Below are 21,101 nucleotides of genomic sequence, written 5' to 3'. Positions count from 1 at the left end.
TCAAGCTAATACAATAAATTACAATACTTTATCATTAGCAATATACAATGGGGTCAACTAAAAATGACAAAAATAAAGACAAATCATAAGTATGTGTGTACGTGCCCATAATTCACATGTAGGTTACAATATACTAATGAAGGCTATTAAACAGTCTGTGTGAAGAGCAGAAGAGGTGGAGCACTTTGGCCAAAATGCAATCTCTGACCTCATTCTTTATCTACGGATGAAAATTTGGCCATTGATGAGTTTTATTTAAATGCATTAATGTGCAGATATTTGTTTATAGACATCAGCCGATATGCGGTTTGGACTTAAAGTTGTGATTGACTGTAAACTACATCCAGCACATGGAGGAGGACATCTTGGCTCAGATATCTGCTGGAGACATTGTGACCTCTGAAACATTCGCTCCTGTCCACAGAGACTAAATTACCACCAGAGTGATAGTGTGTTTCAGAAGACCGTCTCACCTCGGACCAGTCCAGAGTGACCCACTTTGGAGGGCAGGACTGGTTGTTGCACGACTCTCGCTCGATGGGTCGATGAGTGAGACAGTGCGTGTCCTCCAGCGTCTCCTCCTCAGCGGGGCCGATCTTCCTGATACACAGGACGGTCCTCGTCCTGAACCCGCCGTCACACGTCTTCCCACACTCCGACCAGTCGCCAATAAACCACCTGCAGGACAGAGACACGAGTTACGAGGACTTTTACTTCCTGTGGTTTCTTCATCACAAGCTGGCTTTAACGTCAGGGTGTAAAATCACGTTATGCTTCTGTAGGTTCTGTGAATTTATTACCAAAAAGGAAAAGACGGAAAATTTTGCTTTTCTGTCAAATTAATAATCTTATTCCTGATTTAAATCAAAGTAACGACGATTTTGTTCTAATTACGGTAGAATTTGGGACATTATAGCATTTCTCCAGACTGTGTGGGCAGATCACGTTTTGATCGATGCCTCCTTGGATCCCACCTTTTGTCGACTGTCTCTGTCTCCATGACGACAGCCATGGAGCAAAGAAGAGTCGGCGAGGTGCAGCTCTATCTGTTCCAGCCCTCTGACTCTGGCTGCGTTCGTAAAGCCAATCTGACGCTCAGCAGTAAAACGAGAGAGCTGCTGTTCAAAACCGCGGAGCGCTCTGTTTCTCCGTGAATTAACGAAGGGTTCAGGGTTCATGTTGCTGCTCCCTCTCCCAGAGTGCCGTGCTCTGGATAAACGAACGGTACATTTCAACAGCGCTCCGAATTTCCTAACAGTCCAGGTTGTGCCAAAGTGCGCTCCGGCACTCAGAGTGAGTGTTTCTGAACGCACCCTATTGAAAGGAGCATTGAGGGATTTCAGTTTGGCATCTTAAATTAATATCAACTGACACCTGACATTGAATTTTTGATGTTCTTTGTCCGTATTATTTGATGCTGATCGGGGATAACAACGCCCAAATCAACCCAGCCTCAGGAAACTGTGAAAGAATTAAAATGACAATATTTCAAATATGGATTGAGGCTAATGTCTGATCATTTTTGATGCTTTTTATGATGCATGTAAGACCCGAAAGTACATATTAAGAAAGTTTTTGTGATTTTGTTCCCAGAGGATTTAAGGCACGAACATGAGGGTGCTAACGAAAACACGAGAATAAGAGTGTCTCCAATAATTCAAACTATTATTTCAAAAGCGTACTAAAGGAGCAACCTTATCTTAGTGTCACTTGACAAAGTATTGTATTAACATCTGAAAATGCTCCTGGACACAACATCTGTAAAAAACATTTAACATTTATTAAAAAATGAAAGCTGCAGATTCACTTTTGTGACAGGTAAACAGCAACTTTTTTAAATTTTTTTTTTAGGTTTTGACCTCCAGAAAATTAAAGCCAGTCTCATTCAACCCCGTTGTCTCCAGACCTCAGAATTAATATCATAAAACTGCCCAGACAACAGCGCTGCAAACACATCCAGCCAGTGAGATATTACATCATCTGCAGGAATGTATACAGAATTAACGACGTGTTCAAACATCTGTGTTAGCTTTCATTACTGCAGCCCGTAAAACGCCGCTGTTTCTAAAACAATCGTGTTTACGTGCTCTCCTTTAGTCGGCCTGTCCTGAGGCTGCAGACGGGGGTGTTTGCCTCCCTAACACACACACACACACACACACACGCACACACACACACACACACACGTCATGTGTGCACTGTAATTCAATACACACACACTCACTGCAACAGCCTTCAAGCACTAATCAAAATAAATGAGATAGCACAAGTCTGCGTCCACTGAATACAGATGTGAAAATAAATAACCCGAGACTATTTTCAATGTATGAAAACAAATTACCACTTATTCAGTAGATTTACGATACTATCAGTTTTTCTGTCTCGTACACAAATAATTGTCAGATAGTCTGAAACTAATTAACCCAATGCATTTAATCCCTCTTTTTCCAGATGTGATTGAAGCGAGTCTGGCTCGCGCTCCGGGCTACACTGAGGGGTTTACAGACTTTTTGGCCACCAAACACAAGTTCATATTCCACCTGTATACGTGTGCGTTACCCCTCGAGGATCGGCGAAGAAGCCAAAACAATCAAACACAGGTGGTCATTTTCAAGGCCTCTAATTTCTGGCACGAGGCAAACACTGAAAATAGTTAACATGTGAAGTTATAAATCACAGCCATTTTTATTATTTTCTTCCAAACACACTTCACAAAGTAGGGCTCATTGAAGGCGAATGAATATCGCAAGTCTCGTTTTTATGGAGGGTTGCAAGCAGTAAATTAAAGGAATACTTCACCCCCGCCCCCCCCAGAATGAGCGTTTGTGTATCAGTTACTCACCCCGTGTTACGCTGAATTCGTGAAGAAAACTTTGTTTTTTTTTGCATGCCTCCACAGTGAACGACGATTACAAAAACTGAGAAAATTCATGATGAATTGAAGTGACAGGGATCCAAAATGAACACCAGAGAAACTGTTTCAGAGGAATACGTACTTCGTGATGTGAACCCTGCAACGTGGTTAATATATGAGCTCAAATTAGGAGAATGATGAAATGCCGTTGATTAAAATATGCATTCAAGATGTGTGCACAAAGTGTCTTGTGTCTGAGACGTTCTTCTTTTGTGATTTTTTGTTTGTTTAGTGGAGGAGACAAATATCTACATGTTTGATATATGTATGAAAATTTTAAATACATGTTTTTAAAAAAAGCCAGACTGCATTGACAAAACAGTGATTTTACCTCACTGAGGGCAGAAGCTGCTGGCCTACAAATGCCTTGATCGATAGTTTGTTTGTGTTATTGTGTGATTTTGGTGAATTTGAACTAACCCTTTTAAACCAACGTCACACAAAGACACAAACAAACTACAGATTGAAGCAGCTGTAAACCAGCAGCTCCTGTGTTCAGTGAGTTAAAATTACTGTTTTTGTCGTGCAGTCTGGCCTTGAAGAGAGTATAGACAAGTTCCACTTTAGTTCTGTTTGGGAAGTTGAACATACGTCTGGATAAATGAGACTTGATTATACTGCACCAGTTGTGTGAGAGTTTGAGATGTTTTTATATAGTTTTGCTGTCGTGAAACGTGAACCTCTACAACGTCAATTCATCGAGATTTTTTTGAGTTTTTGGATTCTTTGTTCAATGTGGAAGAATGCAAGAAAAGCAATGTTTGCTTCATGATTTCAGTGCAACATGAGGTAAGTAACTGATATTCAAATGATCATTTGGGGGCTGAAATGTTCCTAAAAACCTACAGAGAATGATCACCTGACAGATTTCAGCTCTACAGAACATTTTAGCAACATTCAGATGATGATTTTGGTTTTAGGGTTTGTAACTTTTTGGTTCAGTCTCATTGCCGTCATAAGTGATGTTTCCAGATGCAGCAGGCGGATGTTTTCAGCGAAAAAAAGTACCCTTCTTGCCCAGCTTTAAACAGAAGACTACGCTAAAGACTAGCTGGTGAACATGGTGAAGCATTTAGTAGTTAAAGAGACAAATATTTATTCTTCAGGAGATGGTTGAGACCAAAAGCAGAGCTAAAAGACTGTTTTTATTGTCCGCTGTCTGTTATTGACATGCTGAATTTTATAGTTTTTGTAACCTTGTAATGGCATGTTATCTTGGCCAGGTCTCCTCCAAAAAGAGATCTGAATCTCCTCAAAGAGAGACTGAATTAAGGTTAAATAAATAATCTAAATAATGATATTGGACAGTTGGTTACAAACTCAGCTCAAGAGAACAGCAGACTTTGTGCTGAATGTTTAAATAGGTAACTGTTTACCTTAAAAGGTGGAAGTATTCTTGATACTTTCTAGGTCAATAAAAGTTTAACTAAACTGGAGACCATGACTAAGGGTAAAAAAAAATTAAAGAAAATGTATCAATAAATCAACATAAATATCATCAACACAAGTTTTGGTAAGTGGATTAATCATTTAAGCGATTTATCTAGCAAAAATACCAAGCATTTTCTGCTGTCGGCTTCTTAAAATATGATAAGATTTGCAGCTCTTTTCTGTTTCATAATAATGTAAAGTGAATATATTCTGAGTTTTGGACTAAACAAGCAAACTTAGGACGTCACCTCGGCCTCTGGAAACTTCTGATAGCCATTTTTCACTAATTTTTGTCACATTTTTCAGGTTAACAATTGATAATTGTGTGTTACGTACTCTGGAGGACACGGCTCAGTGTTGCAGTCTCTCTGGTTCTCTGGAGGTTTGCTGTCTGGGTCACAGTAGCTGTTCTGGACCACCGAGTTGTCGTCCAGCCTTTTACACACCACCTCCTGCTTCTGGGAACCTGACATGGTTAAAAACAAAAGACTGATCAAGAATAAGGCAGCACAGAGCTCAGCTGATCTCGCACATTTAAACCCCCCTTCAGACAGAAACATGGACGGCCAGGCCCGCCGTGTCGAGCGCCGTGTCGAACGGCGTGTTTGAGCGGAGATGGTATCGCTTTCAGTCTGTAGTAAATCCAGACATGTAAATTCCTGATTCTTTGCAGGATATCTTGGCAAATCACTTTTACAGAGCAGAGAGCTCTTTACTTTGGCTTCTAATGGAGAGAGTGAGGGCTACCGTATCAGTGTCACACCTCCCACTGTGTGTGTGTGTGTGTGTGTGTGTGTGTGTGTGTGAGAACATGCATGTGTTTGCTATATGTGTGTGTGCATGCATGTGTCTATGCCATACCAGCTCAGAAAGGGTCTGCTTGGGCCCTCGTGGGACATATCCCACAGCAGACTTGTCTGGCAGATGTAATGAGATATGGATGTGTGTGTGTGTGTGTGCGCGTGTGTGTGTGCGTAGAAAATCTACCCATCTGTGCTCGAAGTGAAATACAGTTTGGAGGAGCAGCACCAAGCATGGGGTAAAAGAGTTTTGGTTGTAAGGCTGTCAAAAGGTGTTTTTCATGGATTTTATTACCGCGGTGATATATTAAACATCGCTCGGTGATTAGCTGAGCTTGCTTTATCGAACGGTGCGTGATTAAATAACATTTTGCAGATTTAAAGCCAAGTGCGGTCCGAGACGCAAATTAGATCATTTGGATCAACAATGCAAAGGCATGTTTACAACACTGGGAGGAACATGTGTGCTTCCCCTTTTTCTGAGGAACAGCTTCTGCTCCGCGCTTGGAAATCCTTCCTCGGAGAAACCCACATGCTTATTCAGTCATGCTTTTACAAAATATTACAAACCCGTCCAGGCCACACTTGACAACTGGGAAGAAACACTATTTATTGTTACATGAAACCCATTGCTTTTGGGCTAAAAGGTTTGGTTTAGTCATTCTTGAGGCCATGGTCAACATTTCACTGCGGTTTGAGATTTTTGAATGTTTGACTTTGTAGGACGAGCGCTGTGGAAGAGCGGCCGTATCTGTGTGCAGCGCTGGTAAACCAGAAGCTATGCGGAGCAGCTCATTCACAGAAATTACACCATATTCATTACTCTGGCTAAAATATGGAAAATATACATATTGAATTTATTAGAGGGCTGAATCTCCAGCTATAAAGTAATGATTTTGGAAAGCCATCGCAAATTATGATACTGGGTTTCCACACACTGCTCTTCGGCATTTGTGTAATTATTGGTTGGGGAAGATTTACAGAATGACACACACACACACACACACACATACACACAAGTATCAAATATTTGAGAAGGTTAGAAATATTCTAAAGGAATTTAAACACCCACAGTGTGTTATGCTATTCAACACCAAAATGCTTGGAGTGCTCTTTTATAAAAGGCGACTGGCCTCAGGAGCTCAGCAGAAGGTCGACACGCAGCAGACGGTATTCTTCTCTCTTATAGACAAATAAACTTTAATAATGAAAACTTGTACGGCAGTTTTATAAAAACCAGAGTTTATGAAGCACTTTTCACAATAAAAAAAAACCTGTATGTTTTGTGACTGACAGGCTGAACAAGAGAACTAGAACTTATCAGAAATACATTAAAAACTGTGTAACACAAGAAATAATGTTAAAATTGGAGTATTTCTGCATTTGACAGCTGACAGACGTAAAGAACGTCGCTTTTATTTATGATTGAATTAATGCATGAAAGCTCATTAGTGAGCGAATTATTTTGGAGGTTTTGTTTTCAACAAAAAAGTGGGTTTTTCTACACCTGTGTAGCACATTTTCAATTTGTGCATAAAAAAACTAAGAAGGTCAGAAAACATCCGATCTGTGTAGATTTATAAGAAGGCAATAACATTCCTCAAATAATTAATATATAAAACAAACAGAAAGGTCTTATTTCCATAACATTTTAAAATATTATTTATTTTATTTTTTTTAAGTTAGCACCCGACTGGAGACTTTGCACCTTGAACTCCTCATATTTATTTTGATGCAAATGCACATTCATTTGCATTTTCTTATGTTCATTTTCTAGAATATCTGTTCAAATTTACAGCTAATTTGGATGGAAAATTGACCCTCTGAGTGTTTGCACGCTCTGGACTCTGCGTATCGCGGTGCATTGAGATTCATTACTGATTGCAAGCCTCTTACTCATCACTGCATCCTGTTTGCTCATGTTTGGCGGCTGTCTTTAAAACTGTAAAGTTTTTTATTGACTTTCTTTTATTTGCAAAGCTGTTTATGGCCTGCTTCCAGCAAATTTATGTGTCTAAACTAAGCAAAAAAATGAAAACGGTTATGCTCTCCGGAGAACTTGTTCTAAATGTTTATACCTAAAGTTCGTACTCAGTTTGAAGCGTTTATGTGTGCAGCTCCAAATATGTGGAATTTTCTGCAGAAAAACTTGAAGCTGCACTCTTTGGTTTCAAAGCTCTGCTGCTGGACTTTTGTATTTTATCTTCTACACGCCAATATCAAGGTTTATCTTAGCTGGTCTTTTAATTGTCTTGTTTTTATGGTTTGTTATAGTGTATATTAACATAATTTTTAGTCTACTTTTTGTGTTTTATAGTTTGTTTTGTTTTTTCTAATTTCTTTTCTCAATGTTGTCTGTTTGTAACTCTTGTTGCTTCCCGTCTTAACACTTGAGCTAAAGAAAACATGACTGCGTAAGTATTTTAACTGTTGTGCAAAAAAGTTGAGCTTGAGAATCGTCACAAAAAGTTTCCCATTTGAAAGACTACAGCTGCGTTTCTGCGAGCATTAAAATCTCGGAGGAGCAGAGCTGCAGCGCTGACTTACCTCCGGCGCACGTCGCCGAGCATTCAGACCAGGGCAGGTGGTGCCAGGAGAAGCCCACCTCGTTGTCGCCACTTCCTGTGCGCTGGATGGGCACGTTGAACTTGTAGCGTATTCCCAGGTTCTGTTCCTGAAGCAGGACCTGCAGAGGGAGCAGCAAAAAAGAAATATTAGGAAGAAAAGGCACTTTTAATCAGATTTCTGCGTTGATTCTTGTCCTTAAATGTGCATGAACTGAACTTTTGGGGCCATTTGGGAGCAAAGTGACAAACTCTAAACACAACATTAACTTATTAACACCCCATAAAGTTAATAAAGCACGCTTGTTAGCAAATAGTCTCTTAAACACACAGCGCAAAGGCTCTGTGAAACATATGCAATTATTTGGAGTCGTGTTTCTGGCTTCTGACAGATTTAAAGTAATATTTCATCCACAGACCATTTGTATATCAACTCCTCACTTTGTGTTACACTGAATTTGTGAAGAAAACAGTGATTTTTTTCCACATGCCTCCATGTAACAGCCTGCTGGAGGATCTGAGAGGAGCTGAAATTATTGATACTTTTGATCTTTTTAGTCTCTTTTAAGCAGTGTCTTACTATTTTATGTTTTTTTTTTTTATGGATTTAGGGTTTTTACTTATTCTATTTTTAAGATCCAATCTTGCGTATTTCATATGTTGTTCTTGTTTTTGTTTCTTTGATCAAACTGGAAAGCCATTTGAATTTCATTGGATTTGTTTGAAAGGTGCTGTATGAATAAGATTTGATTGATCACCCCAAATTACATTTCTGATCTCCTTGCTCTTTATTCTACTTCTCGATAAATCTGATCCTCAAATTTTGGCCTCTTTTCTGTCCATCTCTCAAATTGCAAAACAAAACCCGAACCTCTTCTTCCCCGATCTTCCCCAGTTCATCAGATCTGCTGAGTCCTCGAACTGTGTCTCCTAAAAAACCCACCTTTATAGGCAAGCCTTCATATAGAGCAACTCCATGTGTTATGCTTTTATTATTATTATTATTTCTTTTTGTTAAACAGGAAAATGTACTTAAAATAATTCTGTAACATAATTTTAAATATGCAATTATGATAATACGCCATAAATACAGTTTTGTTCCGTAGCTTTCTTCTATAGCTGTTGTCCTTTTTTTCCCCATATTTTTAAAAATTATTTTTTATTTTTGTTTTGGTCTTGTCTGTCTCTCATTATTGAAACTCGATTAATTAGTTCATTTGTTTATTTTAAGTGCATATAACTGCGTTTGTGAAGTGCTTTGTAACTGCATGTTTTAATGTTATATAAATAAAAAATTACTTACTATATCAAAACATACATTTACAAACTCTCACGCAATTTGTGCAGTATAATCCAAGTCTCATTTATCCACACTAGTACTCAGTACTTGTCAAACACATGTATTTTCACTAAAATGCTACGATCTAAAACACTTCTGCATAAACAGTCTCATGCACGGACAAGGAGCGCACCTTGGCAGTTTTAAACATTCATATATATTGTATTTATATATATGTGTATATATATATAACGCAAAATGTTGAAAACTTAATGAAAAATAAATTCTCCACTATGTTCACCAGCTAGTCTCTAACTTGCCCTTTTGCCCCTTAAACCCTTTCACCTCACACATATTATTTGAACCACTGTTAACATAAAAAAGCTGGACTACAGCAGCTTGTGAACCGTCTGGTTCAGTGAGTCTCTGGTGGGTTTATATTAGTCTGCTGGATGAGGAGGCAGACTGAGGGAGTCTGCCTCTGCAAGCCACAAAGAAATGGCTAGTGGTCGAGTGGCCAGTTGCTCGTCTATTCCAGTGGTGCTGTGTGGTCTGGTATTTTCGGCATTCATGTCGAGGCAGAAACCGCCGAGTATTACGACAAGAAAACGCTCCGTTGCCACACACAAACACTCAAATATGCAGAGAAACTTGTCATTGCAAAAAACGGCGCATTCACACTGTCTGACACGCACACGCAGCAACACAGATGTTCTCCGAATCAAGTGACTTTTTCAATATCCACATAGAAATAACTCCTAACCCCAAACCGCCGGGTGACGGTCATTTAAGGTTAGCAGCCAGATGTTGAGTTTAGTGGACTCAGACCAACAGCATACATACGGCACTGAATGCACAGAAATAGCTATAGAGGGACATGAGTTATTTCGGGTCTCAAAGTTTCAGCAAGTTTCAGTCCTGTTCATTTTCTGCATGCCAAACTGAAAGAAGACGAATGATTTCTGAGATCCATATTGATCCACATCTGTATGGAATGATGATGAGAAAACAATGTTTGAGGCGTCTGATCGTGATGAACTTTCAGACGATTGCTTTTATCGACATCTATTGCACGTCTGTCCGTCCTGGGAGAGGGATCCCTCCTCAGTCGCTCTTCCTGAGGTTTCTACCATTTTTCTCCCCATTATAGGGTTTTTTGAGGGAGTTTTTCTTTAAAGCCTCTTTAAACTGTAATTTGTGATAAAGGGCTTCATAAATAAAACTGACCTGAATCTGCAGCTTCCCTCAGCATTACGGTGAGTTTCAACTCACTTTTTAAAAGTTGTTTCCTGTTGCAATGTTAGTTGATGCAACAGGAAGTAAACAGGGAACAAAGCAGAAATAACCACAAAAGGCAAAAAATAACCACTTTGTGCTGAAGCTTTTTGCCTGTTATGGAGGTCCCAAATATATCAGAAAAGCAAACTGAATTGTTTCTGAGTCCATATTTTCTGGATAAATTTCCATTTTGAGCGCTTCTTTAGGCTGACTAGTTTTGAATTTGATGATTTGATGACCACGATTTGATCCACGTCTCCGTTTCTGTGGTGAGCGGCAGTTTCATAACTGCTGTGACAACGCTTCTCAACGCTGAGCGTTTTGTGTCACAGCTTTACGAAAAAAAAGGGATTTTGAGGACTTACATCAATTGTGTCACTTCATAGACGCTATATGTGCCATACATGATGCACGCGTCTTTTGCATCGTTCAGGGCAAATTTGCAAAGTTGGTGGTGACCAAAAACAGAGCTAAATATTGTCATGTGGAGAGAAACATGACTATAAATAAATGATCGTGTTGCTCTGTGACTGCTGGATGTCTAAATAAGCAACTGTTTGCCAACAAGTTTGTTATATTAGCATCAAAGGTGATGACATGTTAGTGTTGTGTCCAAAAAATGTTAAAATTGCTTCTGTACTTCTGTTATTTATATGTATGTTGACAACATTAAAAGAAACTGTTCATATAGGAATACAGCAGGGAAAATCATTTCAGGACCACATGCTCCTCTTGTTGTGCAACTCTATGAAAAACAAGGTGTGATTTTGACACATGCATTGATTTGATAAAAAAAATGATTACCATGACAATCAGGTTTTCAGTGGTAGCTCCCAGCGCCTCCAAAGACTCGGGTTCATCAGAGGGTCTCTTGTAGTGGAAGGCCGTCCCTGCGATGTCAAACTTGCGGGGCCAGTCGATGGTCCACGCTCCGTTGATGTAATAATCATCCACTTCAGATTTCAGAGCTGCGTCAGCACAGAAAACGAGAAACACTTTCAGAAAGCTGAAATCAAAAGCAGACAGGAACGGTAGCCGAGACTACAGGTGGAGGCAATCATTGGGCGTGATGTCATTGCCGTCCTTCATCTTCATCATCATCATGATTTTCAGCCCCCCTGATGTCACTGACAGCCCTCTGAGAAGAAACACACACACACGTGCGCTGCACACACACTCTCCAAACTTTCACGTGCGCCGACATGTACATACGTCTAATTTAGGACGAGAAAGAAAACACACTTCAGGTGAAAGCCTGGACGAATCTCATGAATACCACTCTGTCTGGTTGTCAAAACAAAAGTTGGTCTCCAAGCACAACAGATCTGAAAATATCCACTTTCTCTGCGTTGAAATGAGGCCAAATTCAGGAGAAACGATCCAACCGCTCTCTATTCTGTCTCTCTGGCTCGTGCTCACGCAGATTCCCCTCTCCTCCCTCCCTCAAACAATAGCTTACTCCTCTTTAAAATATCACAATCCCCCTCTCAATAAATTCATTTTCAGCACATCTGGCACTGATTGTGAGCATTGTGATTTTGTTATTTTGAACAGTGCAGTTTACACAAGTCTCCGCAGGCAGCCCGTTCTCTATTTTTATATTGTCTCACTTAGTTTTCGCTTTAATCAAACATTAAAACTTTGCTGACCTAAATAGCAAGCGCTCAGACAATGCTGCGAAAGAAAAATATTATCTTTATTACCAGGGTCACCGATGAGATTCATAACAAAGTAACAGATTGCCTGGAAGGGAAAATGTAGTCCGACACAATCGCCAAAATTGCACTCTTTAAACTTTGATATATAGACATCATATCCCCCCATAATCCTGGTGGAGCAGGCAGCTGTCACCACGGCCCTATAAATCTGATGCAGCTCTCCGGTTCAAAGTGTAACTTAAGCCCTCCATCAACACCATCCGCTATAAATTCAACACGCTGTCACATGTCTTTCTCCTGCTAATGAAAAGACACACAACGGGCTTAATTGAATCCGGTTGTTTGATTGTTTTGGGTCCGACGCTGCCAGTGTTGCAAATAGTTTTTGTTTAGTCTGGAACGGAGCGGATGAGTCTGGTGCCAAGAGGGCCATCACGTGTGTTGAGATTCAGGGAGGTTTTTTTTTTACAGACTCTTTTAGTTTTATGGCTTTGCGTTAGGCAACGGGGAGATTTAACGATGGCATCTTCTAATTTGCTCTTGACAAAGACGCGGAGGAAATCCCTGGAAATGTGGTTGACACGGAGCTGAACAGATAATATGAAACAGCTTGATGTCGCAAATTGCCAATTCATCACACTGCAGCGGACCACAGATTGACGGATTGATAGTGAAACAAGAGCAGAGAGTCTTCAGCCGCATCAGTTCCTCTGTGAGGCTGCGCTTATGCTGCATTCGTGTGATGTACGAAGGTCGTAGTTTCCGAGTCGGGAAGTCGTTTTTCCGACTTCATTGTGTTCGTGTGCTTTAAGGTCGTAAAACTTGTTAACTTGTTCAAAACGCTTATCCTGACCCAAAAATTTTTCAATTGTTCTTCAGTATTCTTAGCAAAGATTCATCATCTGAGGACCATGAATATTTGTACCAAATTTCATGGCGATCCATGGAATAAATGTTGACATATTTCCCTAAAAAACAAAAATGTCAACCTCATAGTGGTGCTAAAGGAAAGGAACTTTTCTTGTAAGTTTTATTCTAATTTATTTTATATATTTCTTTCGTATTCTTAGTAAATTGTTTTGTTGTTTCAGTTGTAGGATTCATCCTCTGAGGACAATGAATACTTGTATCAAATTTCACGGCGATCCATAAGATAAATGTTGACATATTTAACTGAAAAACAAAAATATCAACTTTATAGTGTTGCTAAAGAGATCAGCAAAGTTGGGGAATATTTGTACCAAATTTAGTGGCAATTTATCCAACAACTGTTTAGAAATATTTCGACCATTAAAGTCCAAAATCCACAGAGCTCATAAAATTGCATATTAGTCTAATTACAAATGTGACTTGATCATCTCGTCACTTACCGATGTAATTCTTCGACATGGCGACTTCTTTGATCTCGATGTGAACTGACCCTTTTGGGATCTGAACCACCTCCATGTAGCCTGGAGGACAAGGACAGGGATGGTTAAGGCGGTATTTCTCCCGCTCAGAGTACATATAGAATAAATTCCAAATCACCCAAAAAGGACAAAGCCGGAGGACAAAACAATCCCCTCCTTTTTTTTCACAGTCACACACACACACGTGGACACATAGTATTTTTAGATGGTTTACTAGCCATACCATAGAAGGAGAAATATGTTTTCTCTCTCTCTCCTGCTCTCTATAGACGACCTCAGACTGAAGCCAACACCAAGTCCCTATCTCTACCCCGATTTCTTCACTCCATGACGTAATTAATGGGGAAAATATTATGTTTTCATCTTTATTCTGACAACATAATTCTTAATAGTGAAAAACATATGTTCTGTTAGTGGGCGACAAAGGCAAAAAAAAAAAAGAAAAGACACGTTTCCATTAAATATTATCTCCCTGGCTTGAAAGATGTGTCAGACAAAAGCTGCTTTGCCAAAAAGGTGATGAGTTACTTAGTTTTCCTCATAACAATCGCCAGTGACTTTAAGCCATTGAGCATATTAGTTTTTGGTTTTTTTTTCAAAACTATGGGAGGAAGGCAGTGAGCAACATTACAAAAGTTGCACCTCTAAAAATAGCAAGAAATTAGTAAAAAGTTACAAGAAAATTAACTAAAAATGCACAAAAAAGTAGGAGTAAAAAACAAAACAAACAAGAAAATGACTTGAAAAAAGTGCAGAAATTTAAAAAAATATGTTTTGTTCTGTATCATAATTTTAAGCAAATAATAATAAAAATGATTAGAAATATAGTTTTCTTTACATTTGTTCAGTTTTTTGATAATTTTTATAAAAAGTGTCACCTTTTTTCTTCATCACCTTTTGCTCAAATGTATTTTTTCCCTGTAACTTAATTTTACGCAATTAAGTTACAGGGAAAATAATACATATAATATCATAATGATTATAAATATAGTTTGCTTTACCTTTTTCCATAGCTTTTTGAGAATTTTGTAATAATTCTCTAATAATTTTTGTAACAATTTTCAGGTCATTTTCTTCGTCATCTTTCACAAAATTCTTGCAATTTTTAGGACATTTCTTGCCAAGTTGCTAATTGCTTTCCCCCCATGTTTCTGAAAGAAATAAACCAATTTGCTCAGGTTTCAAAGGGTTGAACAGCACATAATTGTCCCGGGAAGTGGTCATTACTTTCGTTTTTTCTTTCTTCTTCTTTTTTTTTTTTTTTTTTTTACAAATTTCTTTGGGTCATTTCTTCTTTTGCTACTCATTGCCTTCTTCATGTTATTGAAAGAAAAAAGAAACCGAGCCAATTTTCTCAGGTTTCAAAGGGTTAAGTTTGTTTCATGTGGTCATCAAATCAAAAAGCGCCACATCTCTGCTCCTCCTTTCCGCACTGAGTGAATTAAAGAAGCCTAAAACGGTTCAGTTTCAAAAAGGACATCTAATAGAAACCCGCGTGTCTGAGTCTGACATCGTAAAAACGACACGCTTTGAGTCGGATAGATTTTACCTCCTCGGGGTAGAGACTCATTGAAGAGTCCCTCTGTTGCCTCGCAGGTGCTGCCGTCGCCTCCACACACACGGCAGCGATCTTCTTTGGCGTCGGAGCTCAGGATGTTGTCACAGCCCACATGCTTTCGACACAACAAAAGAAAACTGTATTCAAACACTGGAAAATGGGATTTAGACGCATTTTACTGTGAATATACAAGTCCATAACAAATCTGCTAAAGTCAGATTTAAGCACACAAGCTTCATGTTCTTTAACTCTTTAAAATCTGGAGCAGCATCACGTCTCTTGTGCTGCTTTCAGGCACATTTATTATATATATATATATATATATATATATATATATAGTATTTAAACCTTTAAATCCTTTAAATGATGTATTTAAACCTGGAGCAACATCACGTCCCTTGTTCTGCATTCGGATGCCTTACAGTATTTAAATCTTCGACTTTTGAGCAAATTGGTTTGATTTCTTTAAAAACATGGGGAGAAAAAAAAAACTCAGCAAAAAATATCCCGTAAATTCCCAAAAAATTAGTAGACTTGGAAAAAAAAGCTAGAGGAAGATTTCCAGAGACTTTGTTTAAAATTATCATAATGATGTATTTAAAATTATATAAGCTTTAAGCATTTTTTTTTGTTTGTTTTATTATTTTATTTATTTTTGCTCGTTGCCTTCTTCCCATGTTTTTTAAAGAAATCACACCAATTTGCCCAAACTGGTTTTTTCTTTTGAAAAAATGGGCACAAAAGGCAGTGAGCAACTTTGTAAGAAATGTTCCACAAAATTTCAAGAGATTAGATGTAGAAAATTACTTTTAAAAATCAAAAAATGTCTAGGGGAAAAAGAAAACCAATATAGGAAAAAATTACAGAATTATTATAATTTTTAAGCCTTTTTTCCGTGTCATTTCCTTGTTTTTTATGTTCTTTTTTCTTTCTTTTGTTTCTATTAAATTTCAGGTCTTTTTCTCGCAATTCTTTAATAATTTCTTGCTAATTTTGGGGTCATTTCTTCTTTGATTGCCTTCTTCCCATGGTTTTTGAAAGAAATCAAGCCAATTTGCTCGGGTTTTCCCATATTGGCCAAACAGTTGATTGAGAAAATGATCAATCAATAATCAATCAATAATAAGATTGATTGTTATTTGCAAAAAAAAAACCCCACAAAAACTAAAAAAAAAAACAAAAAAAGCATATTTAGCACCTATTCTAAAAAATAAATGAATAGTTTAAGCCTCTTTTAAAGCAAAAATGCCAAAATTAGTCTGATTGCAGCTTTTTTTTTTCTTTTTTTTAACACTAAAAACTGAACATATTTGGAAATTCTGGGAAAATATGGTGAAAATGTTTTATTTTTAAAAATATATATATGTAATTAATAAATTAAGTAATTAATAATTTATTTATATGTATTAAAAATACACACATATTTTTTTCTAATTAATTAATTGTTTTTATTTTCTTATTTTATTATTTTTTTATTCTTATCATTTTCTGGGCCAAACAGTTGATCGAGAAAATGATCTGAAGGCTAATCAGTAATGAGAATAATTGTTGTTTGCTATATAAAGCAAAACTGTCACTGAGACTGTGGATACTTTTCCAGTCTTAAGCAGTTTGATTGATAAGAGCTTCATCAGCTGTGTTTTAATGCTGTGTCAAAGTAAGTGGGAGGATCACTGTTCACTCCTCCTTCGGATCTCCCAAATTCTTTCTGCTCTCTATCATTATCTCTCCTCTCTGTTATTCTTTCTCTCTCTCTCTGTCCGTCTCTCCAGCACCTGTTAACAGCATCGCAGTTTTCAGTGTTTCTGAAAGTTTTCCAGGCAGACGGTGTTCTGGAGATTTATCACAGTGTGGCAGCGAACCCAGAGAGCCCGCCTCTGGAATAAAACCGACATGCTGGATTCAGACTGGAAATAAACCTGCTCTGCTCCTTTGGTGAGGAATATTCCACCTCCTCTCTTCCCAATAAAACACGCACCATGTTGTGTTTTTATATAAAAATTGGAGTAATGTTGTTGGCGCAGACGCTGCGTTTTCACGCCAAGCGGGAATCAAATTGTACGGTCAGGTGGAAGTCAAAGCAAATACTTAAAGCGAGGAATCAAAAAAAGTTATTTCAGCTGCATCACGGAAAACACAAAAACCTTCATCTCCACACAAACTGTGCAAGATGATTTATGCTCGGGAAAACAATGACGGCACCGGCTGCCAACTCCTTTCAGTGAAATGTTATTAAATCAGCCTTTTTAAATGTATAAAAAATAATTATTCAATCACAACAATGATTTTTGTGTTTTATTTATCACCAAACAATCCTGATGGAGGCTGCAGGGCCCTGATAAGAGTCACAGAGAGCGACGCCAGTCACTCGAATCACAATGAGCCACAATCAGCGAGTCAAAGGCTCGATTGTTCTTCGCTGCAGAATCGGTTTTGTGTGCGGTTTGGTGCTCTGGCAGTCGTGTTTACGCAATCAGTAATCTGCTAAACTGTGCTGTCAAAGATAAAAACTGGCGCTGAGGCTGAGGGAACTATGCTAAGGTCAGTTAAAATATACAGCTAACATGTCATGTCTGTAATTTGAAGAAATATCGGGGGGTAAGAGTCAAAAACGATCACAAAAACACACTGAGGATAATATCAGAGTGGTGTGCCATTTTGTTATTTCAGCATGAGAGATGGATGATGTTTTTATTGCATCACACATGCTGATTAATCATCATACTGATTATACTTTGGAGAGTTTTTGCATCAACATGTCATTTCAGATTCTGCAAATTAACCGCCTTAATCCACAGTTTCTCAACATGAGACTCGTGGGCCAACAGCGGCCCTCAGAAGCATGAAATGCATGCATTTTATTTGAATCATCCAGTCCATTTTAATACTTTCACTTTCAATGGCTTACATGTATTTGGCTTATTATTATTAGGATTATTTTTATTGTCATTATTATGAAGTTCCTAGCTTTTTTTGCTATTGTCCTAAACTATAGTTTATCACAGTAGAGCTGCAACGATCAGTCAATTAGTCAATTAGTCAATCAACAGAATAATGATCAACTACAACAACAAAAACGGCAAACATTTGCTGGTTCCATGCTTATTAAATTAAATAAAATTCCATGCAAAATTTGATGCTTTTCTTTTTTGCACATGATATTAACCTGAATATTAAACTGATTATCTTAATGAACATAAAAAAATCCTGTGTTTTTTCCATCTAAAAAAATAATGGCATCATGACAAAAACCTGTCATTTTTAAGGGTTAAAATTCTGAAAATCAATGAATATTTGATTTATATTATTAGGACTGGTGTCTCAATGAAAGCAGAAAATAATATTAACGTATAATATTTTTAAAGCTTGATTCTGAAAAAGTGCATTTTGTGTGCAGAGTGATACAAGTGTGAGTATTTGACACTGCACAAAAAAATAATAATAGTGTAAAAAATAATTAAAGTTGCTGCTAATTTATGACATATCCCAGACTGTGATGATCAAAAGATTATAATCCACTTAGCTTGTAGTTTATTGAAAATAATTATTTTTTGTGTGTTTTTTTTCACCTAAAAATATTGCATTATCATGACAAAAACCTGGTATTTAAAGGGTTAAAACTCTGAAAATTAATGAATATTTGATATTTATGATGAGGACTGATGCTGCTTAAAAAATAAACTCAATGAAAGCAGAAAAAAATATTAACGTATAATATTTTTTAAAGCTTGATTTTTAAAAAGTGCATTTTGTGCCCAGAGCGATACCAGTGTGTGTGATATGAAAGGGTTAAATGATGTGGATTTAGGCTCTTAAATGAGCGTACGTGAGGACGTGGTGCTCCCTTACCTTACACTCTCCGTTGATGCAAATGTCCAGAGAGTCGGCTTGACAGCGGGTGCCATCTATGACTGCAGGAGAGCGCTCTGTGTAGAAGTTGTAGCCCTCTGCCAAGCAGTTGAGCGCACAGGGCTTCACGCCACCTGGACGACACACAGACAGAGCGGAAAGTTATCTCGAGTTAGTGCACGCAGAAAACACACAACGTGACCCGCGATAAACAACACAAAGAGGCAAACACCGGCTCTGGGATCCCCTCTCCACTTGTTGACAATAATAATCATGTGGGGGAAAGTCAGCGGCTCTCAGATCTAAAAGTTGACGTCACTGTAACACTGACACCGACAGAGACAGCGCCGGCTGCCAACAACAATTACACTGACATCAACACGCAGGTTATCTGCTGTTTATACATGACGGCTCGCAGCCCACGGAGCGCCGTAAATCAGGAGGTGATGGATGTGACAAAACAGACCCCTGCGATAAAAGAGATCTGACTTAAGCTCTTCCATCTGTGAGGGAGAATCAAAGTTTACATGCTTCACACTTTTATCGCTTTTTTTCTTGTGTTTTTAGCTAAGTGGATATTTTCCATGACACATCAAGGAGAGACGTTTTAGGGGGAGAGTGACACAAAGCATGTTCTGCTAAACTCCTGCCAATAACTGTGATAGTACAATAGCATCTGCACGTCTTCTGGCTCGGTCCGCAGAGCGAGCGCTTCGTCTGGGAGATTCTCGACATGAAATATGTCAGGATGTCTGTCCAAAATGTAAAAATCTCCCCAGCTGGACGAGCAGCAGATCCAGAAGACCAGCGAGGGTGAACACAGCGCAGTGTGCAGGAATCTGAAGAATTCACGACTCATCACAGAGACCTTCCCACTGTTGGTGTTAACTGGGTACACAAGACAGGCCGGCCTGCAGACTGTCATTTGTGACGCAAAAAGGATGACGGGAGATTTTTACAGCTCAGCATTTAGAAAATGTGAAGATTTGCCAGAGTTGAAAGTTTTGGCTTCATCACATGTGAGATTTCTGCTTTTTTCTGTGCTTTTCTCACTTTGAATAAGATGATGTCATGTGTTCCTGGGCAAAAAAATAGAGTTTAGCAACATTTTAATCAAAATGTGATGACAACAGTGGGTTTGTTTGTCTTCTGTAAATCAAATGTGATCACACCCACACAGTCCTCATCAAACACATTAAATGAACTTTTGGGGATTAAAACCTTTTTCTTTCCGAACAAACTTGCTTATACCGAGTTTTGGGAGACCAACTTTTACGAGTAATCCACTACAGATAACTGAATACATGCTCTAAAATGTCATTTGTAACATATTTTATTAGATTTCTCAAATACTTTGGATAACTTATAGAGTACTTCAGAATCATCTAGCTGAGCTCATCTGTCTGGGTCTTAAATCAGCAGGTGGGTTTTCTTTAACCCTCAAATTGCGCAAACTAAAACTGCAAAGATAAAATATGCTTAACGGAAACACGTGGAAAAAATTCCTTTTATTGCAAAAAAAGAAAAGAAAAAAAAGGCTTGCATGAGGTGGTATTTCAGGCATTTGGAGAAAGTCATATTTCGCAAAACTTCAATGTAAACACGTTTCAGTCTTTTCTAGGTCACATGATGCTATGGCTATGTGCTTGTCAGTATGAACTGGCTCCCTCATGAGCTGTTATTGCATCACATAGCTCATAAAAGTTGAGTCGATCATCTGGAAGTTTTGAATCCACAATTCCTCTGTGAAATCGTGGACTATCAGCTCCCAGAAATGGAAAGAGGTGAGCCCCTCATACGTGGGAGCAGCCACGTATGAGGGGCTCGCCTTTCCATTATCCCTCTATAACATGTCGTCTTCGACTGGGAATAATGACGGCTAGTGCGGTGGCTGCAAAGGAAATAAAGCTGCTAATGTTTTGAACATCCATCGCCATGGTTACTGGGATGTGGCAGATGCACTGCACACTTCTTTTCACAGGAAATGCTTGCCTCATATCAACTTTAAACTGTCCTAAGAGCAAGAGAGCGGCACCTTCTGTCCACACTGAAGCTCTTAAATATGTTACGTCACGTAAACTTTCAGCTTTGCTCACAACAGGAGAGGCGCTTAAAAGATGTATGAGTACATGTTTGAGTACCAGCATGATAACCAGTACAAGTGCGAGTGCGAGTTGAGCTTTTTGAAGCAGAAAACACGTGCTTTATGTTGTGATGTTTACTGAGAATGACAAACAACAGAAAGCTGGTTGTTATTAGCGATCATCATTTACCAGAAACTTTCAGCTTCCTTGCAATCTCGCTCCAGCTGCCACATGAGGAGGAGATGTTGTGTCGATAACTCCTTTCAACTTCATGAAT

General features: G+C 38.5%; 1 protein-coding gene across 1 annotated transcript in view; it reads right to left on the bottom strand.

The window, feature by feature from the left end:
* adamts6 (ADAM metallopeptidase with thrombospondin type 1 motif, 6) overlaps window positions 1–21,101 on the bottom strand; it is a 77,378-nt gene that overhangs the window by 7,852 nt on the left and 48,425 nt on the right. The window contains exons 15-21 of the mRNA XM_042509745.1: window positions 18,741–18,874; window positions 14,883–15,006; window positions 13,295–13,375; window positions 11,071–11,234; window positions 7,693–7,831; window positions 4,682–4,811; window positions 474–678 (exon numbers count right to left, since the gene is read on the bottom strand). Of these exons, the coding sequence (XP_042365679.1) occupies window positions 474–678; window positions 4,682–4,811; window positions 7,693–7,831; window positions 11,071–11,234; window positions 13,295–13,375; window positions 14,883–15,006; window positions 18,741–18,874 (977 nt within the window). The remainder of the gene's footprint in view (window positions 1–473; window positions 679–4,681; window positions 4,812–7,692; window positions 7,832–11,070; window positions 11,235–13,294; window positions 13,376–14,882; window positions 15,007–18,740; window positions 18,875–21,101) is intronic.

The sequence above is a fragment of the Plectropomus leopardus genome, chromosome 20 (genome assembly GCF_008729295.1).
Source record: "Plectropomus leopardus isolate mb chromosome 20, YSFRI_Pleo_2.0, whole genome shotgun sequence".
Classification (NCBI taxonomy): Eukaryota; Metazoa; Chordata; class Actinopteri; order Perciformes; family Serranidae; genus Plectropomus; species Plectropomus leopardus.
Note: the sequence above shows the minus strand (reverse complement) of the source record. Positions and strands in the feature narration are given on the sequence as shown.